Source organism: Pteronotus mesoamericanus, unplaced genomic scaffold, assembly GCF_021234165.1.
Source record: "Pteronotus mesoamericanus isolate MK-2021 breed Mesoamerican mustached bat unplaced genomic scaffold, CSHL_Meso_final scaffold_705, whole genome shotgun sequence".
Classification (NCBI taxonomy): domain Eukaryota; kingdom Metazoa; phylum Chordata; class Mammalia; order Chiroptera; family Mormoopidae; genus Pteronotus; species Pteronotus mesoamericanus.
In genome coordinates, this window is record NW_026555326.1 from 17522823 (window position 1) to 17539155 (window position 16333).

Sequence of the window (16333 nt, forward strand, 5' to 3'; positions counted from 1 at the left end):
TTAAATTAATCAATCTATAATCAGCTGCTGGGCTTAATCTCCGCAGGGTGGGGAAGATAATTCTTTTGGGCGGCACTATAACCTACCCTCAGGCTGATGCCACTTGGAGAGAAGTGGTCTGCCTTAGGAAGATGGCTTCTGCAGTATGGGGAATGATTCAGCACAGGGATCCTGGCAGCTGTTTTTTCAGTTCTCTTTCTAGAGCCACTAACTCCAGACTTTCCTCAAGGGTCTCTAGTCCACTCTCTCTCTGCTGGAGCCCAGGATAAGTATCCTCAAACATAATTTTGTGCATTGGCTCTTTAAGAGTTTGTCTGCATCTCCAGCCATCTCTCCCTGGCAGACAGAAACCCTGCTGCTGTTCACAGATGGGTGTTATCTGGGTTCCTTTCTGGCTCTGGTGCTGTAAGCTGGGGAGACCATCATCGAGTTTAGACAAGGGAACCCTCCAGTCACTGAAATATCCCTTCAAAACTGCAGTTGCCACCCGTGGGAGCCCAGCCAGCCCTCTCATGCCTCCTCCACACTCCCTTCCAGTCTTGTTGTGGTAAACTGGTTTCTTCTGTCTGTCCTTGATTATAAGACTTCTCTCCAACTGGTGTTCAGTTGGTTATTCGGGATGATTTCTCTACAATTTAGTTGGAATTCCAGATTGGCCTTGGGAGGCCAATGTTAGTGTAACTTCCCCTTATTCCTCCACCATCTTGGATCTCTCCTAGCACAGTCACTTTGGAATTACCTACCACGGTTAAAGATGCATATACTTCTGGGAACGTACCTAGAGAAATGTGTAAGCATGTGCACTAGCAGGCATAAAGAAGTGTCCTCATGTCATTGATCAAAAGAGCTCCAAATAACAAACAACCTAAATGCCAGCCAAGAGTAGAATAAAGAAATGAGTGTTGTATATTCATTCTATGACATTCTAAAGTACAATAGTGAATCTACTAAAACTATTGTACATAATGTCAAATAAAAATAAAGGCAAAAAATGGCATGCAATATCGTTATATTTATGTGAAGTTCAAAAAATGGGAAACAACTATTATTTTTAGAGTCGCCTTTAGATTCATGGTTAAAACAATATAAAGAAAAACAAGAGAGTGATTATAATGAGTCAAGATTGTCATTACTTCTTGTGGTGAAGCCATGAGATGTAATTTAATAAGGAAATCTGGCTCTTTTGAAGGGTTGGTAATGACGTCTCTCCTGAGTTTGGGTCAGGTACATAACTGCTCAATTTATAATTATTCACCCTGTACAGCTAAAGTTTATGAACTTTTAAAATGTACTGATTATGTTCACCCCCCCAAAAAAAAATGAGCTTTATTTTTTGTATTTCTTAAAAACAAAATTTAGAAAATCTGTCAACAATGCTATTAGGCCAGAGCCCTTTTCAAGAATGTAAAATCTACCCCCCAACATTATTTGTACAGTTTAGGGCACAGCAAGAACAAAATCCCTGTATATTTTGTTAGCTATAATTTAATCAAAATTAATGGAGTAGACATCCCTACAAGATGAAAAAACTAATAGACTTACTCTTTATGTAGTCATCCTCTCAAAGTAAGTTTACATTTTGCAAAAGAGTTCTAATTTAGTCCTGTTTTTTAAACAATCCTTGAAAGTGTTTTTGAAAGACAATATATACTCATACTTTTAGTTGAACTACTACACAAAAGAAATCATATATGATAGTTGAGAATTACATAGATATAAAATTTTAGGCCAGTGATCATCAGCAAAAAGAAAAAATGTGGTTATCAAGTGTCAAAATCATTACTATGTCTTCAAGACCCAATCTCTCTGACCTCAATTGGAGACAGTGTCCCCTTGATTAGTGCTCTCTTTGTTGTTATTTTGCTCTTTGTGTCACCTCCTCGCATTGAAACAGTCTACCTCAAATATACTCATGGCTCACTCTCAAATTCATTCAGGTTTTTGCCCAAAAACTCACTTTGAAATAGCCTCTCTAAACAATTTTCTCTAAAATATACCCATGCATCACTATCATTTGTCCTGTTTGTGTGTGTAATCCCCTCAAGAATTTAGACTCTACAAGGACAAGGACTTTGAGCACCATTACCATATTCTGAGCACATAGAAGACTGCTTGGAACATGATAGATAATTAGGCAACATTTGTTAATACATGAATTAATTTATATGAGTTCACTCAGCTGAACACATTCTTCCCTACTTTTTTAGAGATGAGAAAACTGAAGCTGGGAGAGTTTAAGTAATTCTTTTTAAGCTCATACAAGCTATAGAGAGATAGAAGTGAGTTTAAAACTATCAAAAGAGACCTATTTGATGTGCCCAATCCAAAATACACATTTCAGGCATTCAATGATGGAAAAGCCTAACTCTAACAATTCAAAAAGAGTGGGGAGGAACAATAATCAAGTGTAGTTGACAAAAGAGATTGAAACAACAAAATACAAACAAAATTAATATGGGTTGACCATGAAATATGTTCTTTATTGGAGAAGCAAAAGAATAGATACCAAAGTGCTCACAGGATAATGAACAGCAACCACATTACAGACAGACAGATGGCAAAGCCATATCAGGTGATAATACCTTTGTTCATCTTCTAACAAGCCTTTAATCTGTTAGCTGTCAACTCAGGTGGGAGATTAGGGAAGATGCAGTCTGTAACCATGGCTGAAGGGAGGATGATGGAGTCCTAGGACTAAGAAGAGCCTGGATCTTGTCATTTCATGGTCCTGATTAGTGCCAGTGAGGTTACTTGCTCTTGGGTGGACACTTCTGCTGGCAGGGTGGGCACAGTTGAACAGGAGGGCACTTCTGCTGGCATAGTTGAGGTGGGCACTGCACAGGTTGGCATGAAGGAGGTGGGCATGGCTCAGAGCACTGTGGTGGGAGACAGGGCTCAGGGCACTTTGGTGGGGGGCAAGGCTCAGGGCACTTAGGTGGGGGACAAGGCTCAAGGCACTTTGGTGGCGGGCAAGGCTCAGGGCACTTAGGTGGGCACACAGGAGGTGGCTGACAGGGCTGCTTGCACTGCTGCTGCTGGTAAGACATCTTTTCTGGCTCTCAAGGAATCTGAAATACAAACAAACAGTGTTCATAGCAGAGACAGTCCTGTTGGTAGAACAGTTAGCTGAGCCATCATCTCCTTCAGTCGCCAAAGATACTCTTTGATCCCTAATGGAGTCTTTATGACTTTATATAGCTTCTTCACTATTCCCTTTTAGCAACTCTTACCCTCAGCTCTTCAATCTTTTCTGAATAATCTCTCACTCTATCACTTTTTAAAGATAAAATCCCTATGCAGGTGCTGTGTGAATACAAACATTATCTGGAGAAAGACCCAGTTATTAAAATTCTAGCCAATCCCAAAACAAATCTCCACTCATATCTCCCATAAGGCCCTGGTTGCTGCCCAACCCTGGTACTGCAAAGGCTCAGGCCTATCACTCAAGCATACTGAACTGGGAGAAGGATGCATTTGGGAATAATGTGCAGCAGGTGACAGGAAAGCATCTTGTCTCTCTTACTCTCCTTCAGTCAAAGATTGAAACTCTGACTCCATTCCTCTTATTGTCTTCAAGATCATTTAACAAATACCAGTTAAAATTTACCCCCCGAAACCTCACTATCTTCTTTTCCCTATACATGAGCATTAATTTGTTAATTGGTCACTCCTGCCTGCAGGTTAAATCCTCACATTATCCAAATGGCAAGAAAGACCTCTAATATTTGTACTCACCAGAGGCTGCAAAGAAGATCTACAAATGAGCGTCAAGCCTATGGCATCAGTGTGGTAAAGAGTCCTTTTATAAGGCATCTCCACACAGGGAAACATCCCAGGACTGTGGTGATGTGCTGATTTCCCAACCAAAATACCATCTGCATGCAAACTCAAAACTCACTTACCTCACTCACACCAATATCATGAAACTTCCTTGTCTACAACACCAGGGAAGTGCACAATGATTCACCTGGGACCTGGTCTCACACTCCCCATGCCAGTGTCATGTGGCAATTAGGGAATATGAAAAATTAGTTGACAACTGTGATGCTCTTCCATAGTCAGAAATGATGCTTCTCCTACTCCACAGCTTCCCATGCATCTAGTACATAAAACTTACTAACCTGTCCAAAAGCTGTCCAGCAGCCAGTTTTCTTCCTTTGAGAGCAGAGACTTGGGTATGCTAACCCTGCAGGCTGGCCATATACTAACCCTCACCTATAGTTTTTCTTTACAACTTAACCTCCCCTTTACCATGTCTTATTGGTCTTTGGGCTTTTATTAACAATGACTTGAACAGCCTTATTATCTTGTTTTCCCAGGTGCTGACAGTCCCACACTGGGTATGTTTTCATTAATGGCTCCATTAATGGCCTTGAATAGGACAGCATCATCCCTCAATTTTCTAGGCCATAAGGGTCACAGGCTACACCTGAAACTAATGTAATAATGTATGTCAACTGTAACTGAAAAATTTTTTTAAATGATTTTAAAAAATTTTTAAAGAGTCACAGGCTGGAGCCCTCCCTAAACTACTCATTTACATGTTTACACACTGACCTGGTTTCTGTGGACCTCATGACCATGAGTGACTTGTGGTCTACTTGAAACCCAAACTCATCTTCCTTAATTTTCTTCAAAACTGATTCAGTGTCTGGGCTGCATCCATTTAGAAGCTTTCCACTCAGGCTCCCCAGATATCATGTGTTACTTCCCCCTATATGTTAATTCAGTTGATTCCCTATGAGGCCCTCTGTTCTGAAGTGGCATTTACTGAGATTTTCTTAGTACATTCAAGAAAGGAAGCTAAAAACTATCCTATCGTTCAACTCTTGGGTATTTTTACCTAAATATATAAAATGTGGTTGACACAGAACCCATTGATAGTTTCTTGCTATAATTTGTTGAACCACAGTAACGCTTCAGCTAATACCACTTGCTCTGCCTACTGGAGAAGATTCGATTGCACTGACTATGCAAAAATCAATAGGCACAACTATGGTGTGACATTAAATATTTCCTAACCTCCTTGATTCAGTTTACACAGTTGTAAATTAGAGAGAAGAATGAAACCTGCTTCAGAATTTTTCTGCAAAAACTCAACAAGATGTCAATCACATAGTAGGTTTTCAAGAAATGTAAGCTCTCTGTATATCTTATAAGAAGTTAATTTCCAAAAGAATATAAGGAACTCATACAACTCAATATGAAAAAATAATAATAATCTTAGTTTTAAAATGGACTCAGACATTTCTCAAAAGAAGATATATAATTGCCAACAGGTACATGAAAATTGCTCAACATCACTAATCACCATGGAAATGCAAATCAAAACCACAATGTGATATCACTTCATACCTCTTAGTATGGCTATCATCAAAAAAGACAATAACAAATATTGGTGAAGTTGTGGAAAAAAGGGAATTCTTACACAATGTTGGTGCCTTATACAAAGTAAAATGATGCAGCTACTTTTGAAAACAGTACAGAAGTTCCCCCCCCAAAATTAAAAACAGTCTACTAAACTCCGCATCTGAGTATTTACCCAAAAGAATTTAAATCAAGATCTTGAAGAGAGAAACATAGACCCAGGCCCTTCTTAAACAGGTTTAAAGTTTAAGGTTTAAAGTTAAGGTTAAACCTTAAACAGGTTACATCTTAGTGTACTTCCACATTCATTGCAACATTGCTCACAATAGCCAAATATGAAACAACCTAAATGTCAATCAACAGATGAATGGATAAAGAAAATGTGGTATATATATAGAATATATTATTATTTAGCCTTAAAAAGGAGAAATCCTGCCATATGAGGCAACATGGATGAATCTAAAAGACATATGCCAAGAGAAATTAGCCAGATGCAGAAGGACAAATACCTCATGAATGTCCTTATGAGGGATTCCTCAAGTTCATAGAAGTAAAAAGAGAATTGTGGTTGCTGGGGCTGGAGGGAGAGGAAAACAGTTTCTAACCAACAGGTTACATAAGATACATAAGCTATAGATCTGCTGTACAGCACCTTGCCTATATACAATACTGTATTATACCTCAAAATCTGCTAGGAGCATAAACTTCACATTACATGTTCTTACCACAATAAAACATTTTTTAAAAGAAAAGAAATGTGAGCCCTAAAAGGTAAAAAAATGCATAGCAAATAACATCACAATAACTAATCAATGAAGTCAAATATGTCAAAGATATAATAGACAATGATATTGTGTAGAGTAAAGCCTGTCTAGTTAAGGTCCTGGCCCTAACCGCCTTTCTTCGAGCTGACATCACTGTCAATTAGAAGGCTATAGTCTGATAGCACCTTCAGTGTCCACACCTCACTAGAAAGAAGGGTACCTCCTACCTTCTGAGGGAGGATGTCATGCCTGTGCTCTTTACCCTGGAGAATGCTGAGCAGCAATGTTTTAAACTTGATTGGGCTATAATGGTACAGAAAATAAATCAGTGACCTAACCGGGAGATTTAAAGAGGTCAGAACATCTTGGGGTTGAGCCCTGCTCCAGATCTCTTTCCCAGCAACCCAGAGAAACAACATGAGCCCAGTTGGTCCACCTTAGCACACTGAGACTGAACCATAGAGTCATCTGATGATTATTCCAAAACTGGTATCTTCCACGCATGCCAGAAGGAAGAGTAATGCTCTTGGGATGGGTGAGGCGTTTTTGCGACATTCTTTTTATTTCTTTTTTTAATTTAATCTTTATTATATTTTTCCGTTACCATTTAGCCTCCTATATGCCCTCCCCTCACCGACCACCACACTGTTGACCGTGTCCATGAGTTCTTTCTCCTTTGTGCTCTATCCCTGTACTCCCTAACCCACCACCCCAGAGCTGTCAGCCTGCTCCATGAGCCTCTCTTTCGCTTGTTGGTTCATTTTGTTCATTAGATTCCATACATGAGTGAAATCATATGATATTTGTCTTTCTCTGACTGGCTTATTTCACTTAGCATAATGTTCTTTAGGTCCATCCAGGCTTTTTTTAAATTAAACGATACTCTCTAATAAGTTGGTCCTTCTCTGGGCCAAGGGTATTCACTGACAGGAATACCTTATTTCCCTGATTACAAGTGGAGAGAACTTGATTTGGGTACAATGTCTAGTCCTTGGCCCACTCCTTCCACCAACAGTGTGACTTTAAACTCTTGCTATGGGGGGTCCTATTCCTCCTCTGGACAATAAAGGGATTTGGTGGTATGGTTCTAAGGCACATACAGATTTTCCCTTGTTTTCCACATCTCTCTAAGGTTTAAACCTGTTTAAGAAGGGCCTGGGTCTATGTTTCCCTCTCTCCCCTACAATCTAACACAGCAGTCATCCTTCCTCAACTTCTACATCATCTCTGGTGAGGGTCACATTTCCATCCCAAACTCCAATATCCTGATGTGGTCCCATTTGCTGCAATGTAAATACTCAGCAGGTGATGGATATCAGGCAATCAACTAACATAATGTGAAATCTACCTTTTCCCAAGTGAAGTGAAGGTGGAATTCCAAGCCAATGTTCAAAGCCAACTAAGCTTCCAGGGGCATGATGTGAATGTTTTTGCTCGAAATGGGCCTGATCAGATTTTTTCTTACCATCCTCAGTGAAATCTAATGTGTTTGAAAGATTCTAATAGCCTACCCCAGAGACAAAATTAGCAGAAATGCAATAACAGGAATAATGGATAAAAATGCACCCACAGTAGCAGAAATGTAATTACCAAATATTTTTGTTGATCCAACTCCTGATTCAAAAATGTTGGGAGTGGGAATAGTTTATGCATCATTTCAAGACTAAATAAGCCATGAATCAAAGAAATCAGTAAGTCTGTATGCTAGAAGACCATGGAGCAATGCCTTCAATGTTTCAAGGGCACATATTTTTGAACCTACAATTTCTCAGGCAGCCAGTTAATCAAAAAACGAGTAAAAAATATATTTTCAGAAGTACAAAGATCCAGGTTTATCTTTCTGATGTAGCTTCTTGAGGTTTTACTCCAATAAAATAAAGCCAAAACCCCAAAAGGGAAAGACTTGAATTCAAAAACTGTGGACATTGAGTAATTAAGATAACGAAAGCTCTCGGCTAACAACCATTGAGCAACCCGCAGATCAGCCATATTCTATTGATGCATCTTTGGAGGACTCCAGGAGGGATACGTCTGATTAGAAACTGCAGCTAACAAGTGAGCACAGGTGAGAGGTTAGTTAACTTTAGATGCGGTTGGTAGTGCCCTGCAAATGATTACCAGCCAACCCTCTGCTATTCACAAAGGAACAGCTACAGGCACCACACACTTTTTTTTTCTTTTCTTTTCTTTTTTTTTTTTTTTGCATTTTGGATACATTTTTTTGTTTAGCTCAGAAAGCTCTCTTTACATTTTATGAGGTTACTAAAAGGACTTTTCATTTTTTTGCTTTATATTACTTTCAGGTGTACAGCACAGTGAGTAGACAATCATACTGTACTTTACAATGTGCTCCCCCCACCACCAACATTTCCAGTTCTCACCTGGCACCACACATAGATATTGAAATATTTTTACTCTATTCCCTTTCCTGTACTTTATATCTTGTGGCTTTTCTGAATCTATGAATTTGTACTTCTTAATCCATTCACCTTTTTTATCCAGTACCACAACCCACCTCCCCTCTGACAACCATCAGTCTGTTCTCTGTATCTATGAGTCTGTTTCCGTTTTGTTTGTTCATTTATTCTGTTCTTTAGATTCCACATTCATATAAGTGAAGCTACACACTTTTAGATTGTCTTAGTTACTAACATTTTTTCATCACTTTTTCAAGGCCAATCAACCAAACAGTAAGTCAAGTCCTGATTTGTAGCATTTGCTAATAATTCGTTCTTATGAGCTGAAAAGAGCACACCATTTGATGTAGTGAAAGCAAAATTCAATTTCCCAAAAGAAATAGAAATAGAGGAGAAGAAGGAGAGGGGGAGAGAATAAAAGGAGGTAGGGAGGAGACAACTTAAAATACTAAAACAAAAATTTAATACAGAAAAGACATAGGTTAAATAGAAAACAAACCAAGAGATTACCTCAACCTTAATGCTAAAAATATTTTTTTAAGTGGCACAGGAGCCAAAGCATTAAACTCATAGTTTTAAAAAGTAATAATGATACCAACAAGCTCTTCAGTTATACATTGAAGAGTGCTTCTGCACTCACAGTAATATCTGATATTCACCTACTTTCTGTGGGCTAAGCACTGTTGTAAATGTTTTATATGTACTTATGAATTGAATGCTCGAAAGAGAACTATGAAAGAAGTAACATTATTATTCCCACTTCAAACAAGGAAGTAATATTATTATTCCCACTTCAAACAAGACATAGAGAGGTTCAGTCCGTTGCCCCAAGCACAAAGTCAACAAGCAGCCCAACCACAAAGTGAACTCAGAAGTGAACTTGGGAAGACTGGCTGCAGCATCTGGGACCTCATACACTCTGCTGTAGTCCCCCATAGGAACTGCCCTTCACTGACTCCCAACTTCTTAAGTCAACACATGGAACTTACACTCCTCTGTTTGTGGTTCACTGCCAGGAAGCTAAGAGACATTTTCAAAGCCTGACCTAAATAGTTGTTTAGCCCTTTTTTCTGGAATATTTGTTTTCTTCTTTTTCAGGATACTAATTCTCATTTTATATTTTATTGTGTCATTATATATGTTTCTTTGTGAGATGCCCTGCACCCTTTGTGAATGGCAGGCTGTAAAAAGGTTAATCTATAAATTCCAGCGCCTCTTCTTTCCAATTCATCCTCCCAGCTACCAGACATCGAATGACATCAGTGTCTCACAAATTCTCCATGATGCTTCAACACATAAATAATTAAAATGTAATTACTGAGTCTCGAGTTGACATTCAAGACTTTTGTTAGTTGGCTTTCCAGTTCAACCTGTACTTACTCTGGTTACACACGCTTACGGGCCATGCCTTTGCCCGTACTTGCTGCTCCCTCCTCCAGCTTTCCCATCTTTCAAGGCATAGCTTGAATGATACTTAATGAATTAAGCCTATTGAATACTACAATGGGAATTAATTTCTCACATGTTTCCACATAATTCTGCACCTATATTTTGCTATTTATAACAGTCTTATTTTGATTATTATAATTTTTATAAAAGAATCATAATAGTTAAAAGGTGATGTAATTAATCATTAGTATTATTAAATGCTCAGTATCTGCCAGGGACTATACTAGACACTTTTACTTTATATCTCATCTGAAATTCTTACATTTCAGAAAGGTTTTAAAGAAATTACATAAGAGTATAAATGATTCTATGGCATGGTATCAGTATGTGCTTAGAGTCAGAGAAGAGAAAATTAAAATATACTAAAAGACCCATAGAAATGCAAAATCCAGTTAATAAATTTGATATAACCTGGGAAGGAAGATGCAGATTTTAATAACAAGGAAATCTTGATTAATGTGCAATTTGAGTCAGGATGGCATAGGTTATAAAAGCACCTGTCAAGGTTCCAATTTCTATTGATGTGGTGATTGTATTTTCTCTCTCTAGAATGTCCATCACTCAATTTCTAATTTTTCTGTGTTTGTATGTATATTTGGTACTTAAAATATTTATAAAATTTGGCATGTTAGATTAGCCTCAAGGTTTATATTAAAGTATGTAAATGACTGATTTATTTAGATGTGATTTTTAAGTTGCAAGGTATAATGGAATTTAGGTAGGTTTCTGAACAGTATTGATATATTTAAGAAAACAACCAAAATACATTTTCTTCAAGGTATATTTGGGATTGTATTTGTCAGGGAGTTAAAATACTTTAAAATTGGGTGTGCCAACTTTGCTTTTTCAGCTTAAGTTGTTTTCTGGAGCTTAATTAGCTAAAGTTGTTAAATGGACCAAGCATTTCTCCAAAGCCCCCTTGAAAAAAATTACTAAAATTTCTAGAATTTTTAACCAAATTAAGTTCAAATTAGTTATTTGAACTTAAAGTTCATAAAGCAGTATTTTACTCTGTAATTTAAGTAAGTTGAATATTAATTTTATAAATCAATATAGCCCTTAAATCATCTTGGTGATACACAAAAGCCATAAAGCACATAAAAACAGCCTATGGCAATAAAAATAAACAGAAAACAATAGAGTGTGTAGAAAATATGAACCAAGGTCTAGGAATAAACTCCAGAAGACTATTGGTCAATAGGACAAGACTGAAAGAAGATTTGAAGAAGGGAGAGGAGGAGGAGAAAGGCATAGAGATAGGAAGGTACCAATAAATAATGAATTGTGTCACTCCATGGCTTCAGCTGAAACTTACTTTTCATTCTCAAAATTTAACCAGCATATGGTAGTGATGCAGCGCGGGACCCCACAAACTCATCCAGACTGTAACAGGCTGGTCAGTAAACCAGAGAAACAGCCAATGGGTGGGGAAGAATAGGGTGTTGTGGACAACCGATGCAGAATTTTAAAATGTTTAGAGGCCTCAAGACCCATGATCAGCTTAATACACCCCTTTGGGCCTTGGCAATCACACTAGAAGGAAAGACTGACCCTCCTATCAAAAAAGAGTACCCTTTAATCAGCAAACAAGTGCTGGCAAGGTTGTGGAGAAAAGGGAGTCCTAGTCCTCTGTTGGTGGGAATGCAGACTGGTGCAGCCAGTGAGGAAAACAGTATGGAATTTCCTCAAAAGACTAAAAATAGAACTGCCTTTTGACCTTGCAATTCTACTGCTTGGACTATACCCTAAGAATCCTGAAACACCAATTCAAAAGAACCCATACACCCCAATGTTCATAGCAGCGCAATTTATAGTAGCCAGGTGCTGGAAGCAGCCTAAGTGCCCATCAGTTAATGAGTGGATCAAAAAGCTGTGGTACATTTATGCAATGGAGTACTATAACGAGAGATATGGAGATAAAGGACAAACTGATAGTAACTGGTCCAGGGAAGGGGGAGATAATAGGGGAAAGAAAGGGAAGGGTCATGAAGGAATGTACGTAAAGGACCCATGGACAAGGACAATGGGGGAGGAGGATTGAATGTGGGAGATGGTAGGGCAGGGGAGAGTAATGGAGGGAAAATGAGGGCAACTGTAATTAACAACAATAAAAAATAAATAAAAATAATTTTAAAAAAGAGTACTCTTTTAGGCAAGGCTACTTTTGTTATTAGAGGTTACAGTATATTTAGTCACACCCACCTTAAATGCCACCATTAATGGAGTGTTGAAACTTCCCTATCTGCATTTTAATCTGAATTTCCCCGGGGAAATTAGTTTCCCAGAATATTAGCAGGTAAACATCCTTTCCCCACCCTCTTCTCAGCACCCCTGGGATTACTTGAAATACAGGTGTATTTTACTGCACAAACACTAAATTCCAGAAAAGAGTAAATAAAAGCTAAAGCAACTATGGAAGCAATACATTGCATATCAATGTTGAAGATTCTGGGACTGCAGGAGACTTTAGAACCCATTGGCTTACCCACAATAACTCATGTACCCAGTCCTCAGGAGAACTGGGGGCAGCACTGACTTTTGGATCATAAGACACACCTGTTCAGTTGCATCCTACCAGCCACTGCCAAACTCACCACGCCTACCACTGCTCTGGACACTTCTTCAGCAAATTGTAATGCCTCACTTTTCTCCTGGCTCAGGCTCAGGCTCAGGCTCTGGCTCAGGCTCAGGTACCATGCACTGAAAAGCTGGAAATTCTTTTGTAATTGATCTCTGGTGAACCTCTCAAGTTCACAGCTGCCAACAGAGGGTAGTCCCAACTCCTTGACAAATCACTGAGATATTTTTCATTCCAGTTGTTCATGGTTCTAGAAGTACAGTTTTCCTACCAGGCAACACAACAAGGCAAACACATCACTAAATGCATACTGGTGGTCTGAGTAATACCCACAGATGACCACTTCCTTCTCTAGCTCTGCTTGGTGCTGCCTTCTCTCCCCTCCCAGATCCCCTGACCTTCCAGCCCTATACTCCAATTATCAATATCTACATCTGTCTCTGTACCATGTGCTACAGCTTCAGGTAACTGACTATTCTCTAACATCCTCCTAAATCCTGAATCCATTGACAGCCAACCAATGCTCCATGAGAGAAAACTGGGAATTGGTTTCCACTTCACTTCCTACCTTCCAGGGACTATTGAGACTTCCTGACTGACAAAAATGTATTCAAATTATAACAGTAGAAACCATGGTCTTCTTCTCCAAATGATCTCACTTAACTGTTTGTAATCATTTTTATCCATCAAATCCATGTAATTCTTTTTGGCAGTATCTACCACAATACCTGGTCTGGATTCATGGAGTTTACTTTTGCTCTAGCGTTAGAACATGGTAAGTTCAGGTCTTCTACCACTCACCTACCACCCACCAGCTCCACACATGCTCTTCCCCCAATCAGAGATCCTGTCTCCCATGACCCACTCATTACTCCTCCCAACGGCTGCCCACCACCTGCTAAGAGCCCCAGAGGCACTGTGGAAAATGATCCCATTCCTCCCAGGTGGTTCTTTTCAAGGAAATGGAAATCTTCTTAGTCACTCAATACCAGCTAAACTGGAAATTCCTATACAAAGAAGGAGTTAGACAAGTCATTTTAGAAGCTGGAGTGAGTCACCAAAGTAACAGGAAACTGAGGAAAAACCCTTTGGTTTTCTTTAAGCTTGACTGGGCTTGGGATCAAAGTTCCAACACTGGGGACATCCTTATGCCATTTGGATCTTCTGAGCAAGAAAGCAGCCTGGAGAGATAGGGGAATTCAGATATCTCTGAAAAAAGAGAAGGGTTCTCTTAAAGTTTAGGATAGCTCCCACCTGGGCTGGAAGAAGTTCATGTGGTTGAACCTAGAGTGAAGTTTCCTTCTAGGTGAAGTTTTAAAAGAATAGGATAACTAGGTGCATCAACAGGAAGGTAGACAGACATAATGTTAATTCTTGGATTAGAAAATTATCAAATAAAAATCATCAATATTAGAGATGAAGAAATTAAGTCATGGAGATATTGGATCACTTGGAATGACAAGCGTGATACTGAGTGACATGGAGATAGTGAGTAAGATCACACAGCTTGTTAATACCAGACTAAGGCTAACAAACAGATCTCATTTCCACCTCCCATCCTTTCTACCACACCAACAGACTGTTTCCTCTGGATTTAAGTCCAAAGCCCAGCTGTCCAGAAACCACAGAATAACCTTCAAGGGAGGACACAGATCCAAGAATCTGAGCTAATGCCTTGGGACAGAGTGTGAATAACACTCTGGAAATCCCATGCTTGTGATACTCTGTTACCACCTGGCTCCTCTTTTGGAGCCTGTGGTTTGTACAATGAAATGGGAGAAAAGATTTATAAAATATCATAAGAGTGAGTCAACGGAGGTGTATTACCAAGAGACGGAAATCAACAGAAGAAGATGAAGACCATAAAACAAAGTTAGAAACAAGAAATAAGTCTCAGATGAGAATAAGAATCACAGAATGACAAGTACATTTTGAACTAATACCTGTTCTAAAATACCTCCTGAAAAATGGTCTTTCTGCCTCTTCTTGAACTCTGCCAGCGATAGGGGGCTCGGGACATTCTAGGCGGCCAGTCTTGTTAAGGCAGGATTACTCAGGAGCTCTCTCCTTGATTAAACCAAAATGTGCCTCCCAGTAACTTCTGTTCCTTTACGAGACTCCTGCTCTGGAATACAGAATAATTTTATTTTCTTTTTCTGTTATTTACAAATAGTTCTCACATCCGCTCAAATTTTTGATTCCCCAAGCTAAGCATCCTCACTTTGCTCTCTTGATCCTAACAGCAGCACACACACCAGAAGCTCTACTCAGTGCTGGCTCAACAACTGACACTGGCTGTTTCTGGGCCCTTTCCCTACTAGTTCCAAGGGACACTCTTAGCCTGGGGGTCAGCGTTCCCCTGAGAGCGAGTGGCTGGATCAGAACACCAGTGCTCCGGATGGCTTCGATGTAATCAGACAGGGGGAACACCCCCCAACCCCAAGCTACAAAAGGAATTACAACGGAGCAGCCTGAAGAGAACCCTGCCTCCTGGAAGCCCCACAGGTGATTCCTGGAGGGCGGGCAGTTGACATCCACTGGAGAAGCCTGGCTGGTGTGCAATGGCTCAGAGCACTGGCTGTGGGGGCAGGAAGCATAAACCTGGTCTCCTGAGTTAGCCACTCATTATTACACGTTTGGTAAGTCATTTAACCTTTTTGTACCTTCTTTTATTATGTACAAAATGGAGGCAATCATCTCATTTCATAAGATTGTGGTTAGGGTTAAAACAGAAAATCATATGACACGCTTAGCACAGCGCCAGCTCTAAGTAAATGTTAGAAATTGTTATTACTAAATAAAACAAAATCTGAGTCATAGAACATGATGATGGAAGCTGCAGGTGAAGGGTTCTCTCTGCTCCGGAGGTTAGAATCTCTGTGGCAATCGCTGTCTTCCCATAAATTTTCTGGATGCCAGTCCTGACAATATTTGTCGCCTGTTTATCCCAGGTTTTCTTAAACCTAGGAAGGGTGTCCTGTCTGCAGTAGCAGCAAGACGAAGCCCGCTGCCCGGCTCCCAAGCTCCACCCGCACCCTGCCCAGCAGCAGCGCCCCCTGCGCAGTGCCCCTGACACCAGCAGGACGCCTGGAGAAGCAGAACGGCATCCTCTGGAATCAGCTGCTTTTCCCAGCTTGCACTGCTTCCCTCAATGCCATGAGGTCCCATGAGGAGCCACTGCTTATCAGACATAAGGAAATGCTGTATTCAAATCTGTCTGGGACCTCCAGGTCATCTCTCAGGTGGCAGCAGGAACTAGACCAAAGTGACCTGTTTAAGACCAGACATGTCTGTCTTTCTAATACCATCTGCGCTGGAAAGGAAAGGCCAGTTCCACCACAGCCACGTTGCCCACTGTCTCCTCTCCCTCACCACAGCTACAAACTGCTCCCTCTGGAGGCTGGAGAGAGTTGCCAAGGAAGATGGAGGTTTTCTTATTCCCTTTTGCAAAAGCTTCAGCTCTTAAAGAACACAAGGAGGGGTTGGCAAGGGCCTTTATAAATCAACACTCAAAGATGGCACTTCTCCTGACACACTTGTGCTCAGTGTGCATCACCTGCACACACGGTTCTCAATAAAAGCCTTTGGACACAGGGCTCAGGGCCTTCTCCACTAGAGGGAAGAGCCATCCCTCTCCTGGCAGACAGAGCAGTGTCTGGGATGACTGTTTATTTCCCCCCAACTGTAATGACCTTGAGACGGGCTCTGCAGGATTCAAAGTCCGTGCTCCCACCTTAGCTGACCCCCTGGAACAGGGA

At 40.1% G+C, this 16333-nt stretch overlaps 1 protein-coding gene across 1 annotated transcript; it reads right to left on the reverse strand.

Moving 5' to 3' along the window:
- Positions 1 to 2747: 2747 nt before the first annotated feature.
- Positions 2748 to 3047, reverse strand: LOC129062331 (small proline-rich protein 2E). Its single transcript, XM_054563244.1, has 2 exons — positions 2920 to 3047; positions 2748 to 2835 (listed from the first exon to the last, which is right to left on the reverse strand). The coding sequence occupies exons 1-2, from the start codon at positions 3045 to 3047 to the stop codon at positions 2748 to 2750; spliced, it is 216 nt and encodes a 71-aa protein (XP_054419219.1).
- Positions 3048 to 16333: the final 13286 nt, after the last annotated feature.

What these genes read in the sequence shown, in the direction of transcription:
- LOC129062331 (XM_054563244.1), bottom strand. Translation starts at nt 3,047, where the DNA reads ATGTCTTACCAGCAGCAGCAGTGCAAGCAGCCCTGTCAGCCACCTCCT. An exon ending in CCACCTAAGTGCCCTGAGCC is followed by an intron (nt 2,836 to 2,919) that starts TTGCCCCCCACC and finishes CCAACCTGTGCA; the next exon opens with GTGCCCACCTCAACTATGCC.